Raw genomic sequence first — 17239 nt, 5'->3', positions numbered from 1 at the left:
TAGTGTTTTGTCTTTTTAAATTTGAGTATGAACTTATACAAAATGCTGCAGGATATTTAAAAAAAAACTGTATTATTGATTATAAAATAGAATATATCGGATTCATATCGGTATCGGCAGATATCCAAATTTATGATATCGGTCTCGGACATAAAAAAGTGGTATCGCGCAATCTCTACAGCTTTTTTTTTTTCCTCTACTAAATGCCTGTGTATCCCCCCTTTATTATATTCTTATATTCCACTTTCATAATGGCAGAAAAGCATATTTGTAGCCTGTCTTTCAGTGGAAAAACTTTAACATCAATATTAAACAAAAGATGGCGTCTAATGCTGACAAAAAATCCCTCCATTATCTCTTCTCTTTCACCACCTTTTTACTGCCGTGTTACCGCAGCCTTGTGTACAGTGAAGTGTTGCGTGTCTGCTCCCTAACACGACTGTTTGCCATCGAATGAAGCTGAAAAAAGCCCAGCAGGCTGCCTGTCAAAGCCACACCCACGGACAAAAACAGTGTCTGCATTACACAGGGAATCTCACTACACGCTCAGAGAATGAAGCCCACACACTTTGCACAGATACACAGAACGATGGGTCAGCTTTCACTGATGAGTTGTACATCATAGTCTCAATAAAACAGCTTACAGAAGAGAGATGTGCTACTGCCAAGCGATTCATTGAGAAAATGTAACTGAGGAGAGAATATAATGTTCATATTTGACACTGTATGTTAGCTGAGATTCATACAATAACAAACATCATGTAAAGTAAACCAGGTGTGCAAAATTTTTATCTCCTGTTTCCCTTTCTCAAATATTGAGGGAATAAAGCAGCATTGAAGACTGAAAAACTACTCGTCTGTTGTTTGGTCCTCATTATAAATTTGTGGTTTTATAGATTTTATTCATTTTTGCCTTAATTATAATCATTTCTTAAGTTTTGCACAGGGAAGAATAATGACTTTAAGGGGAATAGTACATGCAGGTCTCACAGTTAATTCTCTATGGATGCATCTTATGGAAACTCAAGAAATCACAGCTGAAATAAGTTAACAGTTCTGATAATTACTAGAACAGAGAGGACAGTGGGGAAATAAAGATACTTTATATGTGTCATACACATGCTAATTATCAAACCTGTAACCTAACTTGCAGTTTTGACGTGTTTAAGTCAAGAAAGCAACATTTTCTCAGCATTTTCCCTCTCTCACAACCGGACACACCGGCTGGCACTCCCCAAGCAAGATTCCTGTTCGAGGTTTCTTCCTGTTAAAAGGGAGTTCTTCCTTCCCACTGTCACAAAACAGTTACCATTCATTTATTTTATTTACTTGCTTGTTTTCGATTGGCCTTACTTAACGCCTACTGATGTAGTTTTACAATATTCACACACCACCAGGCCTTTGGTGCAATTTTCAAACTCTTCATTCTCTAATTTGTGGCGACTCAAACAAATTTCCATCACAGAGCCAATGATGATCGGATGATGAAATGAACATAATATACTGGGAAATTTAAAAAAACACAATGGGATTAATAAAAAATCTTTTTCAAAAACATAAAGCTGTTAATAATCGCTGTATGTGTGACGATGCCTGTGCAAAGTCTCGTTCAGATTGGTCAACCCATTAAGGTGGAAATGGGTTACATACAGACATATATACGTAAATATGCTATGATCATTATAGTAAGAAGACAGCTATGGAACTATCTATGTTAAAGTTTTGCTTGCTTGCTAAAGAGAGAGATGTTTTTAAGACATTTAAGAAATGGTAAGGCTTGATTCAATTTTCATTTGTCCTTATTTAACACCCTACTGGAAAAAAGGACAAACAGAATGTAATCATTCAACATTCCCCGAGCTTAATTGTTCGCTATTTTTACTTCACAATGACAAAAAGTAGTGCAAGTGTGTCTTTAACAAAGAAATGTCTGTTAATTGACAAACAGGCGTGGTGCAGCATAAACTAGACATTCTGCATTTCCAGTTTCTAAGTTAACCCAAAGAGAGCATGCAGAGTTGCAGCAATAGCAGATGAGAAAAACAGACGCAGCCAAAGGAGAATCAGAGGAGAGAGGGAAACCGGCATCCGCTGCAGTCGCTAGCGAGCTAATGGGCTAATAAACTCCAACTATAGAGCGCCTGCATGTTGGCTGCAGTGGCAAGCAGCAGCTGAAGCCTCAGAAAGCTAATGGCTAGTTGAGTAAAAGCCACAGAGGAATGCACCACGGTGATATGTGTGTGTGTGTGTGGAGAAGTTCTCTCAAGAGAAGCAACCGTCCTTTTCTACGTGCTTTCCACAGCTGGTACTGCCCATCTGACGTCTCTGTGTCTCTGCGTGTGTGTGTGTGTGTGTGTGTGTGTGTGTGTGTGTGTGTGTGTGTGTGAGTGTGTGAGAGAGAGAGCATGTGGCATTTTTAGGCTAACAAAAGGAAGCCACAGGCACCCTCTCGAACCACCACACCCCACAGTCCTGCATGGTTTTACAGCCACTGGGTGTGGGTGCAGGGGAAGGGTGCTTTATTTATGTCAATCTGGACCTAATGATGGCTTTCAGATGTGTAGATACAGTAGACTGTGTTTAATGAGAATAGCAACAATGGGTGTGGTTTGAAGAGCGAGAATTAAGATTATGCAGACTTGGACATCTGCTTATTTAATCACATACCCAAAGAAAGATGTGCCAAACCGTCGGGAGAGTAACGAGCGAATGCTGTCATCCAGCCAGGAGCTACAGCAGCAGCAGCAGCCGTCACTTCTCGGCCTTGGACAGATGCTAGAAGTTTCCTCCCTAGGTGTTGTTCCCTCTGTCAACACACCCTGCAGCTCTGTCACACAGGCCAGGAATGCTGCTGAGAAAGGAACTGGGGTTTGTCACACCCACGCAAATCCAACCCCTCTCCACCCGTCTGTGAACTGCTCGGGCTTGAAAACAAACACCCCCTCCTCCTCCTCTTTCATCCCCAGTCAGTGGGGCCAAACACAGCTGTGGGGTTTTGGACAGTGACATCAAAAGAGTAAAGCGAAGGCATTGGTGGGTTTTGACACTGAGGTGACAGTCATCTGGTTGCTGGAAAGCTGATCACACTTGACTGCCGTCACTCAAACTGCGGCACAGGTTCGGGAGAGCTGCTGACTCCAAGTTTCACTTTACATATTTCAGTGGCTACAGTCGCCCTTTCATCCTCCAACAGACAAAAGAAAAAAAAAAAGAAAGCTGGAACACGTAGCAGATTCTCAGCTGTCACTCTGCGGAACATGTGGAACAAGAAAATCTGGGCTCTGTGAACACACCTATTCACATGAAGCGAGGTGAAAAGCCCAGACCATTTCACACTCAAAGTATTCACAGCAAAAAAAACAAACAAAAACAAACACAAGAGCAATTTGTGAAAAGAAAAGTGACTTCTGTTTTTCTTTCTTTAAAGATCTGAATCTGAACAACAACTCTGGCTAGCAGGGATAAAATGCCCTGACATCCACAAACCACAATGTCCTCATTTTGGTGAGATAATCAAGGTCAAGCCTAGCCTCATCAGCGTCCTACTTTGTCTGCGGTTGTAGGATTTAAGAAAAAAGGATTTCTTACCTCATCATCTGGTTGGAGGAGGATGACATCCAACACAGGTCGGACACATAGGGGAGGAGAAGAAACACATAAATACCAAAATGTTTAGTCATACAGACAAAACATGAGCAACCCTGAAACTTAGGAGAATATTTAAATGCAAAGAAAATGCTGATTATCTAAGAAATACTGACACCAACAGCTCTCTCAGTGTTACCAGAAAACACAAAACACTTCAAAACAGTCTGCTGGATGGTGTCTCAATATTCAGTTGAGTAATTCAAACAATCTTAAACACACAACACTCTTGAAGACAAAAAAATAAATAAAATAACAAACAAGTAAGCAATAACATATAGAACACCAATATATTTTTGTAGAGCATTCTTTTGAAGATCAAAAATAATTTACACATTTTTATATTCAATCATAATCCCACAATTTAACCGCAACAACAGAAACACATCTTTGTCTCTTTCTTTCTTTCTGGTGCTAAAATATCAGTGACATGGGTCAACTTTTACTGAAATACACACAAGGATGCTTAAAGGATGGAATTTAGTCATCAGTGTCTGCACATTTGTGTTATGTAAATAATTTGGGGCAGAGGCTCCTGGTGGGTTTACAGAGTTGGAGCGGGCTAGCCAGGAATTTAGTTTGACAGAAAGCAAGGAAAATAACTTTTGAAAACCAACTTCCACACAGAAGTCTCGTACTGGTGAAAGGTTCAGATAAAAATAGCATCAAACTGGCACCGATCTCGAAGTCTAGCACTTTTGAAACATTTGGCCGCTCCAGTAATTAGTCATGAGCAGGCGACGATCCAAATTATTCATGAGGTTTGCCATTTACCGATTCCTTCAGGCCTTAAGAGGCAAAACAAATTTCTTTACTCCAAGCTGCCTATCCTGGAAGGCTTCCTGGCAGGATAACAAATATTGATTCACTGCTTTAAACTCAGGACCATCTCTGCCTGTGAGCGTGCAGAGCAGACTGAGGCACAGGTCAGGGAGCTGAAAGATCATTATAGCCTCTGCCACCATTTATAACCACTTCAGGAAGAGCAGCAACGTTACAGGAGGTGGTTTAGTCAGTCCTGCATATGGACAATATATAATGTATGAGCTGCATATTACTGCTGCTGCTCTTTAAAGCCAAACTGAGCAGCATGTGTTGCTTCCAGAAGCACCAAATTACTGTGACATGATGCCACGGTTAACAACAAATGGATAACTTCAACATTCACACTCACAGCTCTCCAAAAATATCTGCAAATTTTGGAATGAAAACATCTAATTATGGACTCACAGAACTACAGAAGTGTAAAAGCTACGTGCTTCACTTCCTAATTTTGCCTCTCTTGACCTACATGCTGAGATCCTCCACCAGCGAGGTTGTCAGCACAGCCACAGACAGCAGGAGGACAAGGCTTTCCCTGAGGAACACTGTGCCACCTGTCCCAAACACCCACTGTCAGCCATGGAAACCCATGCTAAGAAGCTCCCAGCACACAGTTTTCATGCTGATGTTAATGCCAAAGGAGGCTGGGAGCTCGGCAGTTGCTGAGGCCAGGTGGAGTTGCAGTGCTTCCTAAATGCTTCCACTTTGCAATAATACCACTTACAGCTAACTGTGGAATATTTAGGAGGGAAGAAGCTCAGTGCTAGATTTTATATACCAGTAGCAATGGGACTAAATGAAACACTGGAATTCAAAGATTAAGGGGTTTGGCCCAATACCTCTACGATGTATAACAAACCAAACACTGCATGATTAACTCAGAGGGATCCAAATGTTTAAAAGAGTTTAAATTGCCTTTAAATCTTATTTGTCTTCTAGTATGCATCCTGTCTTATCTATTGTGTAATATTTGGTTTAGGAGTAATATTTCTTTGGCATTTAACAGACTGAGCTCTATTAAAGCTTGGGGATTTTATTATGGTTATACTTTTCTGGATACAAATCAAATAGAAACAGCTCTGGGTTCACTTTGGATAATTTTAGTCCCACATCACTCTGACTTCTTCCCAAAATATTTATCCTTCTTTCAAACAGAGTGAAAAAGTGTATTTAGCACATACAGTACATCTGGTATATTTGTTAATTTGTTACATATGTTTACAATAAACTAATTGTTCTATTTTATTACATGCCAACAGTTCTGCAAAGAAATGACACATAAGAAATTTAGATAACACTGAAGCACTTGTGAGCAAGCAGCAGGACATGGAAACACTAACATTTGAACTTATCGCTGTGCTGTGAAATCTAAAGAGACTCCACAAAAATGATTTAACAGGGATGCAGAAGATCTGTCTCTGGACAGTCTCATTTCCTGCAACAGGGATTTGTGTCTTATTGTGTATTAAAGGGCTGTTTTATTGCTTAAATCAGCATAGTAGTATAACCTTACTACTACTTAGAGCAGAGACACTGAGCACAGAGCTGGCAAAGTAAAAGGTTCACTGTATATTTCTAATCATCTGGGCGCAACATATGACATGAGCAACACACGAAAAGAATATCACATGAACGCTCAGCACAAGAGCACTCATCACCTCCCACTTTCTTTTCGCCATGTTTGTATCCATTACACAACCCTTCTGTGCATACAGTACACCACAGGGCAGCTGTTTCAATGAGGGGAATGTTTCAGCTCAACTGCAGCCTCCGGTACTTCACATCACAAGATCACTGTGCCCGATAAACTACTCTCTGTGCCCACACTGCCACGATAAGATCCAGGTGAGATTCAAACTGTTTACAACAGGGAACCAAATCTATTTGATGTCAAGAGAACACAATGTGTCCACAAATTTCTAAAATACCTCTGAAAAAGACGAAAACTTTACAAATATCTTGGCTTAGAAAACCCCAACAGTGGAGCCCAATGTTTGGTTTTGGGCCATCTAATGTCATTCCACAACATCCAACTGGAGAAAGAAAAACATAAAGGTGTCAGTGAAAAGCTATCTGAGGCAACAAACTGAACCAGAACTTCTTGTTTTATGGTGATGGTGTAATATACACTCTAAGCTCTCTATCCATCTCCCCAATACAGTCATTTTGCCTCTGTACATCACCACACTGGTTTTATAATGACACAATGAAGCTGTGGTCCTTATCTGCATTAACCCTTTCAGGTCACATAGCTACACTAATTACCAGCCAAGTGAAGGCAGCTGGAAGGGGAGGAAACTCTGCACTTGATGTCTATAGGGAACCCCCCCATAATTTTGTTAAACCTCTTGAATTAAAGCCAAATGTCTCCATTTTAATCACCTCGTAAGGGCTCATTTCAGTCCTTTGATGCTAAACATAGCAGATTACAGAGAAAATTTAAAAAAACAAAACGACAAAAAAGCAAAAAAACACAGTGTCACTGTCCAAATATTTATGGAGCTGACTGCAGATTTGCGTGGTCCAGAAATAGTTCGGTGTGGTGAGTCTTTAGCTGCAGAATTACAGTGCTGTCGTCCCGTGTGGAGCTCAGGCTGCTGCCAGGCTTTCCAAGGATTTTTCATTCAGCGGGACGAAGTGTACCCTCAATCCTGTGCTGTCTGTCTGTCTGAGTAGACCCATAAAAACAAAACCTGCACTTATACCACCGGCTTACAACCCGGACCTGTAGCCAAACAGACCTGACATGATGAAGACTGTGACGATTTGTGTTTAATTGATTAAATCATAATAATAATACAGTTTAAAAGGAAGGACATGTGATTATTTATTTATTTTTTCTTAGGTAGGTCCTATTCAGAAAGTAGACGAGCATCCCCGCATTCAGTGTCGGATGTGAGGACTCACCGTGGTTGAACACTGTGGACCGAAACCGGCTGTTGCTGGATGAATTTTCCATCTTAAAGTTTCACTGAGCGCCAACGGCCGCGACCCTTCTTCTTCTTCTCTTTTCCCCCCTCCTCTGCTCTTCTTCGTCGGTATTTTCCTTAATTTCCTCTCCGAGTCTGAACACAGTGACTGTAAAACACTCGCCTGCGTGCCGTAACCGGACAAACCCGTGTCTATCTATACACACATACATACACACACACACTCTTTCTCTCGCTCTCTCTCCGTTCGCGGTTCAAACTGTCGAGCCGCCTCCTGCCTGCCAGCTCGGTGACGTCAGAGAGCAGCCGCGGTTGCCGCAGCATCGTCGGAATGAAAACAATCGCACGTGGATGCGCGTCGGGAAGAACGGTCACGTGCGTCTCAGAGGAATAAACTGCAGCACTCCGGGGAAGCTGTTAGCATCGGAGGAGGACAGGTAAACACAGGTGTGTGTGAGCGTTGGAGCGTCACAAATAACGACAAAGCTAAACTCCATTCATTTATTCATTTATTTATTTTTTACTTTATTTAGTATTTCTTTATGAGGCAGGAGGCGGTGATTAGTTCTTTTTTGGGGTCATTTCCGTCTATCAAAATTCTACAATCGAACAAAAATATTGTAAACATGACGGTGACGCTGTTTAGTTTCGCAAAATATTTGACATGATGTGATTCAAGTGTAGACATCTGGCTTTGATTCAAGATGTTCCCCATAATATTGCACTTAAATTTTTTGGAAATTTACTTATTTTAAATATTATTATTTTCAGTAGCTAGATGCTGTTTCCACCCACAAGATGCTTTGCCAGCTTAGGCTGAAACATTTGTCTAACCAGCCTAAAATTTGAGCTTTTACATGTGTATTTATTAGTTAGTGCCAATCTATAATTAATTGATTTTGATGTATAAACAGGTTCAGGTTACTTTATTTGTATCCATAGGTAGATTTGTTCTGTAATCCTGAGTCATCAATCCTCACATGCACAGTTTCAACACACAGCAGACAACAGATAAGCATAGTACAAAAAGACTGAAAAAAAGAACTAAATCATTTTGATTCAGTAACCCACAAAGTAACAAGGCTACAATTTGTTCATCTGAGTGATGGCTGCTGGAGTAAAGCTGTTTTTAAACCTTGTTCTGCACATCCAACCCTTGCAACTGTTTGATGTACACTCATCAGCCCGTTAGACCACTTAAGAATCTGACTGTGAATCTTCTCTGTATAATTAAAAATGAAAACCGTGACTCCAAGTAAGGGAATAAAGCAGGATACAACTTCAACTCTTTCATGGTTCTCAGACATGAAGATCTGCAGTTTGTATCGTCTCAGATTGGAGTCAGCTGAAGATCTGTGCAAAGTGTTGATGTGACAAAGCAACACGCTTGAGGGTGACACCTCGTTGAAGCTGTGATAACTGCATTTCTCACTAGTTTCTTACTTACATTCTCTCATTTTAGAATCTGAAAACTGCACCTCCACAACTCAATGCTGAAATTCATGCTTAAATAATAAGACTTCAGCAGTACTACAAGGGTATATTTGCTTTTAGCTGGACTGTTTCTGATTTAATAAAATTATGTTTAAACTGTGCGCTTTAATTTAAGAAAAAGCTGTAAACATGTCTTCCACTCATGCTGTGTTTGTTTATTGTTTTTAACAGTAGTAGTGACAGGTGTATACTGCTAACTGTAAATGAATCTAAACGATGAGCAGATATAATAAGAGACAGATGGTGACATCTGGTGGTTGCTTTGTAAAAACTTTTTTAAAATACTCACTCCCTCCATCATCCCAAGTTGAAACAAGCACTATTTTTATCACTTTAATGTTGCCCACACAGTTTCTCTGCAGATAGTGCTGATACTGCTCTCCAAGATAAGCACATGTCATCGGAACAACCATATTTAGAGCTCACTGGTGCTTCAGTAGTGGAAGGAGGTTAATCGCAGAATATAGATATAATACTGTACAAAAGCCTTAAGCAACCCATCATTTTTATATACATAACTTCAGAGGAGCCAGAACTATTCCTGAAAACTGCTTAAAGAACGCTGCCTGTTCATGCCGTGTTGGAGAATAAAGGTGGTCAAGACAAATATTGACTTTCAAGCTTGGATCTCTGTTGTTGCCTTATATACAGTATTTCTATGCATGTCTACATATTTCATTAAACTGCTGCAAACATTTCCCATTTTCCTCGCAACATATAAAGAAACAAAGGCTGCCTCCAGACTTTTGCATAGTATTGTGTAAGAAGAACAGACACCTGGTTTATTTTAAGGAGCAACAGTTTTATTTGTAGCTGTGACAAAATGGAAAAAAAAAGTTGCCTCCTCAGAGTCTAAACGTTCAGGATTAAAGTGCAGAATTGTTTTCACAGCTTGTGTAAAAAAAAGAAAGAAAGAAAAAAATTAAATAAGACAAAAAAGAAATATGAAAATATCAAAACTAACAATGGAGATCTGGAAAATATAAATACGTTACAGAACAAGATGAAATCTCATACAACGTGGTTTCAGCAACGATAATCAATCCACTTGAATCAGGCTTGCACTTATGATACATTAAAAAAAGGGAAATCAGTTCATGTTTTCAAATCGTTGGCAAGGCTAGCTTACAACAAAGGCACAGCATTGTTCAGAGGTAACGATCCTTTGCAAAGAAGTGCTGCGGCGACATTCTCGGCGATCATCGACACTTCCTCACAGACACACCTAACATGCTCAACATGGCTCAGACAGGGATGGAGAAAGAAAATGTGCCCACGAACGAACACATAAACCGGGAGGGGCTCACTTTACAGAAGCGCATTTGTGTGACGAGCCTACATACTGACATAGTTTACATGTTTTCTCAGTGTCGGTGCTGAGGAGCGGTTTTCTGCGAAACTGCTGGATTAACTGAATCGAGAAAAAGCTCCAGAATATTACGGCCCTGAGCCAAAAAGAGTACAATGAAAAGGTGAGGAAGTGCTCTATTGTCAGAAAGACCAGCAGTGGTTGCATCCTCTGTGGGCGTCATACATGGAACAAGCAGTCAGAAACAACACAGAACATCATTCGCAAAGGACTGGTCTGTAGGCAGCAGGCAGAGCCGGGACATCTCATCCTCACGGTAGCAAAAGCTCGGAAACTTTAGCTTTATTTAGGTAGAAAAAGTTATGTTGAAACGAAACTATTAGCAATATTACCGCAGATATATGAGAGGAGGGGTTGACGAATCTGCTGCCAAAAAACAGTATTTAAAAGTTTAACCGTGTAAATGCATCTTCATAATAAATCAGAAGCACGGTCCAAACACGGTGCAGTTTGCTATCGAGAGGATGAATTTCCCGGATCCCATTTTTTATAGTTAAAAGGCTCTATCAGTGTCTTGCATTCATATTTCAACCTGAACTGACATTATTTCCTTATCACAAGTAGCCCAAGAGAGAAAAATTAACAAACGTGGCTTTAAATAGCCACTTGGTTATATAGTGCAAATAAAAGTACTCAAATGTGTACAAAAAGATTTCAGTGGGTATATAGCTATTAAAAAACAAAGAGAGAGAGAGGGATGCTGTGTTTTGTTTTTTCCTTTTTTTAAAACCCCGGCTTACTCTGTATACGCTTTTTTGTCTTTCTTTTATAATTTTTTTTAAAATCTCAAATAAAGACAAAAATAACTGGTCAGAAGCTGAGCAGACCTAGCAAGAATATCATGCAGCTTGTGAAAACATCAGCAGGAATAAAAAAACAAACAAACAAAAAAAAAAGATATAAATGTCTCATGTTAGAAGGTGCAAAGGAGATTATTTCTGAGGATGCACACAGACAATGGAAGGAATACAGGAATATTTACAGCCAGCGTTTACATGTAAACAAGAGACAGAGGTGTGGGACAGACAGCTGACGTAATGAGGCAGTACCTTAACTACTGTACAGTACACGAGAGAAGAGGGAACCCTTAAGAGCTGCTTGATTGCTCTCAAAACCACATAATTAGAGCTGATCACAATACGTAGTCTTAGAGTTTCAGCTAGTTTAAAGCCATTTGATGCGATTAGATTGATCCAGTATTATTTTAACGTTTATTCCAGCGGACATCTGTGGCAACACAAAAGCTCCCAGGTTGACTGCTGCTTTTTCGGATAGAGAGAAAAGACGAAAATGTAACATTTACGGGGTTTAAAATGACGTTTTAGGGATTAAGATTGCACATACGTCGAACAGTAAAAGCCCCAAACCTGCCACAGTGGTGGAAATGTAGAAAGAGAAGAGGGGGGGAAGAAAAAAACCCTTTCGGCTGTGCCTTTTTAACTGCAGTCAAACCTCTACTCTCCATTTCTGGTCGGCCAATAAAAATATGGCAATGTCGCGTACGTATATAAAATATGTCTGTACATTTACTATATTTAAAACATTTACATTGTCATAGTTTATGTACACTGTTAAGTGTTTAAATGTCGGTGCGGATGAGATACGCCAACAGCTCTTAAAACTGAGAGACAACGTACCAAATCTATGCCAAAAAGGGGTACGTGTACCTCCATGTGAAAGTCAGTGCTACACAAGAAATAGGGGAGAGGGGCAGCGACACAACTAGATTAGTGGTTTGTGACCAAATGAGGTCAGAGGGATACGAAGAACCAGGATTTGACCTGACAGCATTATTTACAGTCATGCGCTCTTCTGTGAACTATTTAAAGCTTGAAAGGGTTTGCTTCATGAGTCGATCTAAAGCTCTAAACGACACACACAGACATACACACACACCCACACTCCCTCGTCTTTGACGTCCAAACAGAAAGCAAAACCAAACCTGCAAACACCTACTCCACAATGTATTCTGTAGATGCCTAAAGTGAAGGTCTGCTGTATGCATTGTTTTTAGGGGTGGGGGCGGGGGGATTATATTTCCACATGAACATACACACTACAGTAAGTACAGCAAGTATTCTTGACCTGGTATGACCTCTAAAGTTAAATCTACATGATTCGAGAGCTGATTTGTGATTTGAAAGTCTGGTCTGATTGCATATGACGTGTTCCACTCGCTTCAGGTGCAGCAGAATCAAGCAATTCTAATTAATGTCTCTTGATTTTACTTTGAAAGTCAATATGTGTGCGTCTCACGCAGGTGGCTTTCTCAGTTTGACATTTTTCCCCCTGAGTCTATTCACTGAGCCTGAGCCAGTCTGCTCCCACAAACACGGAGGGGTATTTACATGACTCCTCCGCCCACTGCGCCAATCCAGGCAAGGTGGTTGCCGCCCCTGTGGGGGTTATTGATAACGTCCCACTTGTCCCTGTTGTGCTCGGGCCTACTCTGGCTGCTCGGGGTGGGTGTGCAGGCCGTTCTCAGGACGTGTTATGCTGTGGTGCTCCCAGAAGGCCTTGTGCAGCTGGTCCACTTCGGACATCAGGGGCAGACCGATGTCCAAGTGCATCTTCAGGTTCTCCAGCCACTCCTCCAGTTTGGAGAAAGCAGGCCTGTGTATTAAGAAAGCAGACGGACACCACAGTTTGTAAACCTCTCCTATTTATTTGTATTTATCAAGTTCTTTTGATATAATTAAAGGGACAGTTCACCTCAAAACACAATAAAACTTGATTTTCTTGCTCAGAATTGAAAAATCCAGGTACCTGAGGGGCGTTTACTTGAGTTAGTCATACAACACAGTGAAGGATTTATGCTAGTTTAATCCTTTTAATGTGCTGAAATAACCAAAGTTGTTAGAACTGGAAGTTTAGGCCAGTTTCAAAGGATCAAGAAAATTGTTTTTTTGGTTGGTTAGTATCAGAAAAACCTCTTTAAATAAAATGCTGGCTCCTGTGATAATCCAACTCTTGATGAACTGTCCCTTTAGGTTACATGTCAAAATGAATCTGGTGTCTGACCGTTTGTCTGCATCGAGGTCACAGCACACAGCAGCCATGGGGAAGAAGGCGCGGGGACAGTTGGGGGGACAGTAGTGCTCCAGGAAACCCGAGATGTTCAGTCCAAAGTCCGTCGCTCTGGGGAGGTAGTCGGGGTCAGCATTCACCCTGCCAATGATCTGGAAAGAGCGAGAAAGAGCAAAAAGAGTTAAAGATGGAAGTGTCAGAAGTCTCCCCCAGCCTCAGTCAGCTCCTCCAGCTGAAAACCAGCAAACCCTCCAAACTGAAGCTCATGGTGCCAGCAGACCACAACTATCGTTTGTGTGCCCGTCAGCAGCCACATGAAGACTTCTTTGCTTTCCTGCCCTCTAATCCCTGTAATGTTCTCTGGATAATAACGTTCATCTGGAGAACTCATACTGGAGCTCCTGATTGACTGAATTAAACTGTTGAGCCCAAATTATGTGGATGGTGTGTGGTCAGGCTGCAAGCCTTCATCAGTGTGGTGCTGGATGCTCAGTCGGAAAGCAATTATCCCCCTCTAAGAAATGTGGAGTTTGGGAGAAGGAAGACTGTTCCCCTAATAAAATGTAATGGAGTGTTTCATATGAGGCTAACTTGAAGGTTTGACAGCGTTAACTTTTTCCTCTACTTACAGAATAACACCTTAGACTGGTTTTATCATCTGGAGGCACTGAAGACATTTGAGATCTCCGGGTTTATTCATGAAAAAAATATAACTTCAGGAATCCAAGATATCCAGAGCAGCTGATGGATAGCTTACCTCGCAGAGCATGATACCAAAGGAAAAGATGTCTACTCTCTCATCGTAGCTCTTCCCTGCGAAGGAAAAAGACAAAATTAGACTAATGTTAAGATTTTGGTGATCTCATACTCAAAAAAATATTTGTGATTAGCACAGGAAAGCAAGGACATGGATCACTTCCTGTGGTCCATACCATGGATCATCTCTGGAGCCATCCAGTAGGGGTTTCCCACCACCGTGTATCTCTTCCGGCGGTCGGGTCTCTTGAGGCCAGACAGCTTTCCCTGCGTCAGCTTTTCCCCGTGCTTGTCGTCCACCATGAGTCGCGCCAGCCCGAAGTCTGCCACCACCACTGTGTTGTTCTTTAAAGTGAAATATGCCCAAACATTTTATTTTTATGCAACAAGCATACTCACCAAAAGTCACAAAATTTGATTTTTACTACACAGAGTATTCACATTAATGACATTCACAATATAAAATGATGTCAGATGCAATGAAATCACTTGCTGGGAGCAGGGGACAGCTTGTGTGTGAGACCACCGGCTGACAGGTTTAATGACTTGTTCTCTTTTCATAAAGGAAATGGGCATATTTAGTTCATTCGCTTTCCAGCTTAAGGGAAACACTGTCTGAAAAGAGCGTCAACCTGCTAGTTACTAGTTCTGGATTCACTCTTTTCACTATCAACATCATCACTTCTGAAAAAAAAGACAGACATAGCGTTCAGGGATATATCTGTGGTGAATCAGGTTTAAGCTTCTCCAGTGAGCTTAAAATTAATCTCCAGGCTGTCAGGCAAACATTTTGTTGTTATGTGACACGTGTTCAGCACTCCCCTTGTTTAGGTCAGGCAAGCTGAACGTTTCTGCTTTAAGCTTCTTGTGTGGAGTGTTTTTAAAGTCGTCTTAGTCTCCCATAGCAACTGCGAACAAAGCCCTTTTTTGTTTTTGTATGAGCGAATGGCAGGTGCGCCGTACTAAATCCTTAAAGAAAACATGCTGTATGTGCAGAGGTATGTCGGCACAAACACAAAAGTGTTCAGGAAGACAAGTTCTTACCTCTCGGACTAGACAGTTGTGAGAGTTCAGGTCCCGATGAATAATGTTCATGGAGTGCAGATATGTCTGAATGACAGACAGACAGATAGGAGAGGAAGGAAAGGCAGGAAGAATAAAAATAAATAAACAGTCTTTTGATAATCTGTAAGTAGAACACTGCCAAGTAGAACAATACTGTCTGGGTTTATCTCAAAAAGCTGTTGCTGAATATACAATAACACAGTCATGCTTGACATGCATCATTGTACAGATATCTGGGGGGAAATCCAGAGAACCTGTGTTCCTATCCTGCGGGAATTTATGCTCTGATTTAACCTTTATAGTGAGAAAAGTACCCCACAAGTGTTGTAGCTCACAAACATGACCACTAGAGGGAGACAACGGCAAGACTAAAGCAAAAAGTCGTCTCTCACAACCACTGATCTCTACTTTTCTCTTGGCTCAGCAGGATTTGATTTTTATTTATAAGGTTATGATCTTGGTTATGTTTTGTTATCGACAATACAACCACACCACTTCCCTCTGTATGTTTTAGAGTCTGGCAGTGTCGTGTTCTGTGTTTTTGTGTATGCAGTGGCAAAACAATGATAATGATCTAAACCACTTTCTCCATGTAGAAAACCCTTGGCTTGTTTTCCTGAGTGTATTAACAGTATATACACTCACCATCCCAGCAGCGATGTCCTTAGCAAAACTGACCCGCTGGTTCCAGGGATAGTTTGAGTCCTGTGGGAAAAAACAGAATACACAACTTAATGTAACATACTGGTATAAACTGATGAATCATTACTTCTTTATTATTATTATCATTATAATAATAACCATGCTAGTCCGTGCATTGGAATTCCATATAGGAAACAAACACCCCCCCTCTTGTTTACCATTTTTTTGATGATTTCCCGCAAAGTGCCTCCTTTGATGTACTCTGCGATGAAGTTGAGTCTCTTGTCTTTGTAGAGGACTCCGATAAACTTGAGCACATTGGGGTGATCCAGGCATCGCATGACTTTCACCTTAAAGACACAAATAATTATTTATTTATTTTCACACACTGTTGTAACATCTCTGGGAAAAGTCCACAGTAGCTGTAAGGGATCTTAAATATTCACAGTACAAAACTATCACCTGAACAAATTATGACAGTCAGTGTTAATATTTTTGCAGTTACTTCTGCTACTTTACAAATGTGACTACACTACTGGTAAAACTAAAGTCACATGGAGGAGGCGGCACGCCACTGTTACACATGACATCTGCAATGTTTGCCTCCTTCTTTTCTAATCTTCACCAATGAGGATTACACGAGACTCAGTAATTTAAGACTTGGGCCACCTACAAACAAACAGCCAGCACGAGTAATAATCATTGCTTAGCTGTGATTGGGGCTCATTTTACAGCGAATCTCTTTACTCACTTTTCTAATTACAAGCAAAGACTCATCACTGTTTCAACCCAATAATAAAGCTAAATACCCACTCATAAACATCCACAACTAAAGTGGAACCATTTTTCTGAGCTTCAAACATCCCATTTAGGAGACAGTTAACTGGATGAATGAGGCTAATGTAGCGCCAAACAGGAACACGACGAGTGATTCAGATCCTCAAAATCCAAAAAGCCTCACAGAAATCTGAACCTGAGTCATCCTCTGCTATCGGCTGTCTTTAGGGAGGTCGGCAGAGAGATAAAGTTTAATGTGGGCGGTAAAATAAAATCTGCCCAGCCATCATTTTTGGGAGACAGGACTATGTGAGCATAATGAACCGATATTATTTCAAAGGGGAGTTTATGCCTTTTTAATCTCATTTTCTTTTCAGGTGTGAGACGTCTGCCTTTTTCATTTACCCCTTTCCCACATTCAGGAATGGCTCACTTTAACTACAATCTTTAGCTTTGGCTTATAGAAGAAAAAACAACAATAGCTTTTGTGCACAAGCCGCTCTGTGTTATGTTTCATTCACAGTCTGAAGTCTCTGTGATGGTCTGTCTCCACTCACCTCTTTGAGGAATGTTTTTTGAGTCTCGTCATCAAAGCGGATCAGCTCTTTCATCACCATCACCTCACCCGTCTCCCTGTGTGTCACCTTTAACAAGACACAATGCACAAAGTTAAGCAACACTGTCTGAAGCAATGTTAAGAGACAAAACTTAA

General features: G+C 40.8%; 2 protein-coding genes across 5 annotated transcripts in view; both read right to left on the bottom strand.

Moving 5' to 3' along the window:
- The window catches only part of sept4b (septin 4b), a 49790-nt gene extending 42085 nt beyond the window's left edge, over nucleotides 1-7705 (bottom strand). The window contains exons 1-2 of the mRNA XM_031733138.2: nucleotides 7375-7705; nucleotides 3589-3596 (exon numbers count right to left, since the gene is read on the bottom strand). Coding sequence (XP_031588998.1) covers nucleotides 3589-3596; nucleotides 7375-7426 — 60 coding nt within the window. The 5' untranslated portion in view covers nucleotides 7427-7705. The remainder of the gene's footprint in view (nucleotides 1-3588; nucleotides 3597-7374) is intronic.
- A 1937-nt stretch (nucleotides 7706-9642) lies between these two features.
- limk1a (LIM domain kinase 1a) overlaps nucleotides 9643-17239 on the bottom strand; it is a 56399-nt gene continuing 48802 nt past the window's right edge. For all 4 annotated transcript variants that reach the window (XM_039622854.1, XM_031732965.2, XM_039622855.1 and 1 more), the window contains 8 exons: nucleotides 17085-17171; nucleotides 15969-16100; nucleotides 15754-15813; nucleotides 15088-15153; nucleotides 14220-14388; nucleotides 14045-14100; nucleotides 13282-13439; nucleotides 9643-12873 (listed from right to left, as the gene is read on the bottom strand). In XM_039622854.1, coding sequence (XP_039478788.1) covers nucleotides 12705-12873; nucleotides 13282-13439; nucleotides 14045-14100; nucleotides 14220-14388; nucleotides 15088-15153; nucleotides 15754-15813; nucleotides 15969-16100; nucleotides 17085-17171 — 897 coding nt within the window. In that variant the 3' untranslated portion in view covers nucleotides 9643-12704. The remainder of the gene's footprint in view (nucleotides 12874-13281; nucleotides 13440-14044; nucleotides 14101-14219; nucleotides 14389-15087; nucleotides 15154-15753; nucleotides 15814-15968; nucleotides 16101-17084; nucleotides 17172-17239) is intronic.

This window comes from Oreochromis aureus, linkage group 14, assembly GCF_013358895.1.
Source record: "Oreochromis aureus strain Israel breed Guangdong linkage group 14, ZZ_aureus, whole genome shotgun sequence".
NCBI classification, from domain to species: Eukaryota; Metazoa; Chordata; class Actinopteri; order Cichliformes; family Cichlidae; genus Oreochromis; species Oreochromis aureus.
The sequence above is the reverse complement of the archived record's forward strand: the minus strand, read 5'-3'. Positions and strand labels throughout refer to the sequence as shown.